Source organism: Tupaia chinensis, unplaced genomic scaffold, assembly GCF_000334495.1.
Source record: "Tupaia chinensis unplaced genomic scaffold, TupChi_1.0 Scaffold143921_1, whole genome shotgun sequence".
Taxonomy (NCBI): Eukaryota; Metazoa; Chordata; class Mammalia; order Scandentia; family Tupaiidae; genus Tupaia; species Tupaia belangeri.
The window spans coordinates 634,264-639,526 of record NW_006203772.1 but is presented as its reverse complement, the minus strand read 5'-3'; the positions used below and the strand labels follow the sequence as shown (position 1 = coordinate 639,526).

Sequence of the window (5,263 nt, the reverse complement as noted above, 5' to 3'; positions counted from 1 at the left end):
TGAAATTAAATAAATAAAGTTAAATAAAATAATTAAAGAAAAAAAATTGCTTTGTTCAGAAGTGCTTCCTGGAAGAGAGAGAAAACAAGAATGTAAGAAAGGATAGCCATGCCACAAGCCCTTCTCCATTTCTCCTTTCTGGAGAAACATGCCCAGCATGTTTGTCTGTCTGTCTGTCTTTCTTTCTTTCTTTCTTTCTTTCTTTCTTTCTTTCTTTCTTTCTTTCTTTCTTGTAAGAGAGAGATTTTTGCTATAGGGTGCATCAACTCACCAGAGAGACAGACAGAAAGTGAGAAATCACCCCCCCGGGGGTGATGGCCACACCACAATCCCTTCTTCATTCTCTTCTCAGGATTGTGGGCACACACACACATGCCTGGAGTGAGCCGTGGGTCTGGGACTTGAACTGATCAACTACATGCGAGTCCAGCCATGTAACCATTATGCCATCTGCTAGTCCCCCCAGTGTGTTTTTCAAGCCACCAGGTCCAGGACTCAAACCACATAGTCAGCCATGTGAGATCTGAACCTTAACCACCACACTACCAGCTGGCCCACTCCCCTGTTTTTAGTAGTTTCCTTGAACTTGAGTAATTTTGGCATTAACAGGGAAGTTCACAACAAGATTTTCAGGAAATGAGTTTTTTCTGTTTAGAGAACGTGCTAAACTTGTTCATAGCGTGAATGTGGGTCACAGCCAAGTTAGATATTCTGTTTAGCTGATACAGTTTCCAGGAATCATTTCCTTTTAAGACTTTCTCTTTCTCTTTTCTCATTAGTACCACAAGTCGCCCCTTGTTTTTTTAGGGTTTTTTTTTTTTTTTTTTTTTGGCGAGGTTTTTGCTATAGGGCGCATGCGCTCGCCAGAAAGACAGAGAGAGACAGAAAGTGAGAAATCACCCCCCAGGGGGATGGCCACGCCACAATCCCTTCTCCTCCATTCTCCTCTCCGGATCTTGGGCACACACACATGCCCAGTGTGAGTTTAAGCCACCGGGTCCGGGACTCAAACCAGTCGACTACATGGGAGTCCAGCGAGAGTCCATGCGATTCCATAGCCATTACACCAACACTGGTCCCAAGTCGCCCCTTATTTTAAAACTTTGCCTACCCTACCCATTCCCACAAGAGGAACAATAGCACTTTGGGGCCAGCCCATGGTTCGGTGGTCAAGGGAGCTGGATCCCACATGGCCAGACCCAGCAGTTTAAGGAGCACGCCAGGCCTGTGTGCATGTGAGCCCAAAATCCCAAAAGGAGGGAGAGAGGAGAAGGGATTGTGGCATGAGCATCCCTATGGGGGTGCTTTCTTCTGCTCACTCTCGCGCGCTCTCTCTCTCTGGCGAGCACACACACCATCTAACAAAAAAGTAAAGAGGAGCAAAATCACGCTGAATCCCCCAAGAATAGAGAACCAGCCTCACAGAGATGTGTGCCAGGCAGAGCAAGACCCTCGCCTTGGCTCAAAGACGCCCTCCCCCCACTGGCCCTCCAGTGTTCCCTTCACCCCCATCCCCTGTCTGCACCTACTGTGGTCACAGAAGAGCCACACGGTATTAGAACCATCTCAGGAAACGATTCTTCCCAGTGTCACCTCCTTCAAGATAGGAATTGTATCTTCATCTCTGTATCTCTGGCTCAGAAATGTACCTCTCTACTTGACGAATGAATGAGTGGTTGGATGTAAAATGGACACTTTCCCCACCACCCCGTCCCCTGACCTGTTGTCCCCTGGAAGCACTTATTCTGAACCATTCATTGGGTAGCCCTTCTTTCTTGCAAATTGCCTACCAAGCTAGATCCCTTCTCCCTGAAGGAGAAATCCTTGGGTTCCATTCACATGTAAGCACCACACCTGGCACCCACTGCAGGAGTTTGTCCTGCCTCACCGCTGGTAAAGGGCCAAAGTCGCTGGCAGAGGGGCGCGGGGTGGACAAACAAGAGCGCACTGACCAGCAGGGGTTTGCTTTGCTTCCCAGGAGGCTGCTGTGGTTCCGACTATAAACAGTACGTGTTTGGCGGCTGGGCCTGGGCCTGGTGGTGTATCTCCGACACTCAGAGGTAAGGGCCTGGGGGCTCTGGAATGTGTCATCCGGGTGGGCAAGGGAGAGAGGGCTTCCAGCATTCCCCAGCTTCACCCCACAGGTCAGCCAGAGCATCTGCCATTCCCCACATTCCATTCTGGCGGGTGGTGGCTCCCAGGAATAGTGAGATGGGTTACCCAGGATGCCGGAGGTCTGTCCGTGCGCACCTCCTCTGGATGGATGTTCTTTCTTTCCATGGAGGTGATGTCACCTCTCCCCCAGGGAATTCAGGGTCATTCCCAGGCAGAATCCAGATTTCCTAACTCTGGCTCAGGGTTATCCAGAGAGTCCTAATTGTGCATCCCGTTTGGAGCAGGTACATGAAGGAAGGAAAGGCTGCAGAGACCCATACCCTCGCCTGTGCAGCCCTGGGACAGTGCTGGCAGGGCCTAACTGGCAGATGGAACGTACAGTCAGAGGGGTCTATGACAGCGTGGGTTAGAGACGAGGAGTGGGGGCTAGTGAATGAGTGCTGGGGCCAGGTGAGGCAGATCGGGCCCTCCTAGATCAATCTGGAAGGACTTACTAAAGGAAGGGAAGTATCAGCTCCCCCGAGGGCCTGCCCTCTGGCTCTTCTTGCTGGTGCCTCCAGAGCCCAGGGCAGGGCCTGAGCCAGCTTCTCTGCCACCCTCACTGCCCAGCCAGGAGATGAGGCATGCCAGCCACCTTTACCACCACCCCCTTCCTGGTCATGGGAGATGAGGTGTGAGGAGGACCCTTCCAGGCCGGGACCCAGCGACGAGGATTGCAGAACTGTGAAGATGGGGGCGTGTTGAAGGGGGGTTGGTCACCTCAGGGGGAAGCAATGGCAATTCCAGTGGAAAGTCCCCTCTACCCCAGCCCCTGCCAGTCAGCAGAGGAAGCTCACGTCTACACCAAGCTGCTACCACTTGAGGGTCCGGGGAGCCTGCGGGCATGGCAAGCACGTCACAGCCTTCCGACTTCACTGATTTCCCACCACCTGTCCATGCTCATCTCGCCTCACCTTACCGTGCCTGCATCGAGGGCTCCTGGGGACTCCTTAACCCAGGGCTGGAAGCATCAGCCGTCAGTAGTGGCCACCGCTTCCAATCGGGAGGATCAGAGGCACTCCTGAGCAGGCCAGCTGGCCTGGCGAAAGTCATGGGGACTCTGCTGCAGAGACACTGCCACCTCACACCCCATGCAGTCCCCGCACCACAGGGTATCTTGTTCAGACACCTCGACTTACAGACAGGCCCAGAGACCCGTGCTGCGTGGGCACCCACTTCTCGGGTGGTACTCCTGTAGCCCTTCCGCTACATTCTTGGTCTCTCCCGCCCCATTGTTGCCTAAGGAGCAGAGGAAGGACAGGAGGGCTGAGCCTGACAGCAGGCTTAGAAGTGAGCGGTGGGGGGCCCTGGCCCCAGTCCCAGGAAACACTTCACAGCCAGGCCCAGCGTCCTTCCGCTGGTCTCATCTGTGGGGTAGTCTGAGCCTTCAGCCCTTCCCATTCCTGTTCCCTTTTCTGGAGGCAGCCCCCTCTCCATCCTTGGGGGACATCGTCCCAGCTGGGGCCTTCATTTCCCTGGCTGGCAGGAGCCTTTCAGGTTTCAGCAGCCTGGATTCTCAGCCTCCCTCGTGAGGTAGTCTGCACAGCCACCTTCTAGTCGCCCGCCCTTGGCGTTAGCCATCCATTCTGCAGGCTTAGGCGGTCCCTCTGCTGCACTTCGCTGCCACATCCTGTCCTTACAGCCCAAGGCCCCGATGTGGGCAGTGCTGTCTCCCTTACCTGCGCAATTCCTCCACCTCTGGCCTCTGAGCTGCAGCCTCCTGTCTTTCCTTCCTCTCTTCTTCCCTCCCTCCCTCCCTCCCTCCTTCCCTCTTTCCTTCCCCAGAAGAGAGCTTGATGGGTTCCTGTCTGAGCCGGTAGAGAGTCCTCTCAGGGCCAAGGGTACTAGTGTTAGGGACTCAAACAAGCAACCTTTGCATGTCTGCATGGCCAGAGCCTGTGGGGCTTCCCTGTGAGAGTGGCTCCTCCCAGAGTTGCTGTGGGGGTTCCGCATTGCCTACCACTCCCCACCCCCAAACCATGCCCTCTGCTTCTGCACCCTCCGCCTCCTCCTCCTTCTTTCTCAGTTTAAGGAAACCTTCCATACTCTGCCCCTGGCCTCTGGCAAGACCCCCACCCTGCACAGGTGCGCATGCACACACTCTGCCCTAGGGAGGCCCAGCCGGGGTGTACCAACTGGCTTCAAGGCACTTGTTTTCCTTGCCCATACTCTGGCTTCTGCCCCCTCCTCTGCCCACGCTGCCTCATCTCCTCGTTGTCCCCTGAGCGTTCTGGCAGGAGCACATTTCCGCCCAACCCCAAATCAGAAGTTCTAAAACTTTGGGCTCTTCAGACCCAAATTGCCCCCTTAGTGCTACGTAACCCAAACCTTGAGGGTTTGTGCCCGAGCAGCATTCGGTATTTGCTATGGCTCCTTAATCTCCAGAGCGGCCTGCCCCTCCTGATTTCTGGAAACACAGATTCGCCTGTGTTAGGAGAGTGGAGATGAGGCTGAGTCTCCCCAGCTGTGGCAGGAATCTTCTGAGAAAGTGAGGTGAGGGCACCTCAGGCCTCCAGACCTCAGGCCATAGGTCCGGGGCATCAGCAGGCATCTCCCCAGCCTGACAGCTTCTCACTGGAAGGGTTCGAGGTCTAGAGAAGAGACTCAGAGGCCTTAGCCAGCAAGGGGGCGCCTCTGCTCTCCTACAACCCTCTTAGCAGTGGGGGGTTGGAGCATTGAGAGCACCTCCGCCCGCCCCCAGGCGCAGGCATTGGTGCTTGTCTGGTAACCACTGTGTGTGTTTGCTGTGTCCCCTCCTACCCCTTCCTGTCCCTACCTCCCCAACCCCCTGGCTGCTCCTCAGACTGTCTCTGGAGGTTATGACCATCCTGTGTCGCTGTGAGAATATTGAGACGTCGGAGGGGGTCCCGCTATTCGTAACAGGGGTTGCACAGGTAATAACCCACCTGCTTCCTCCTCTGTGTCTAACCTTCTCTCTTCCTGCCCCACGGGGCCTGACAGGCAGGATCCGAGGACTCCCGTCCTGAGAGCGTGCCTCCCTCCCTCTGTTCTGCCTCTGCTGCTTTGGGTGCCAGGATGGATCCCCATAGATTGCCAGGTCCCTTGCCCTGGCCCATCGGGTCTGCACGCAGGGAAAGAACAAGGGATT

General features: G+C 55.2%; 1 protein-coding gene across 2 annotated transcripts in view; it reads left to right on the top strand.

Annotated features, from left to right (window-relative positions):
• Nucleotides 1-5,263, top strand: part of FLOT2 (flotillin 2) — a 27,507-nt gene that overhangs the window by 13,802 nt on the left and 8,442 nt on the right. Inside the window, exons 2-3 of one of the 2 annotated variants that reach the window (XM_027767103.1) lie at nucleotides 1,979-2,060; nucleotides 4,958-5,048. In XM_027767103.1, the coding sequence (XP_027622904.1) occupies nucleotides 4,974-5,048 (75 nt within the window). In that variant the 5' untranslated portion in view covers nucleotides 1,979-2,060; nucleotides 4,958-4,973. The remainder of the gene's footprint in view (nucleotides 1-1,978; nucleotides 2,061-4,957; nucleotides 5,049-5,263) is intronic. The other variant, XM_006165466.2, reaches the window with a different exon arrangement.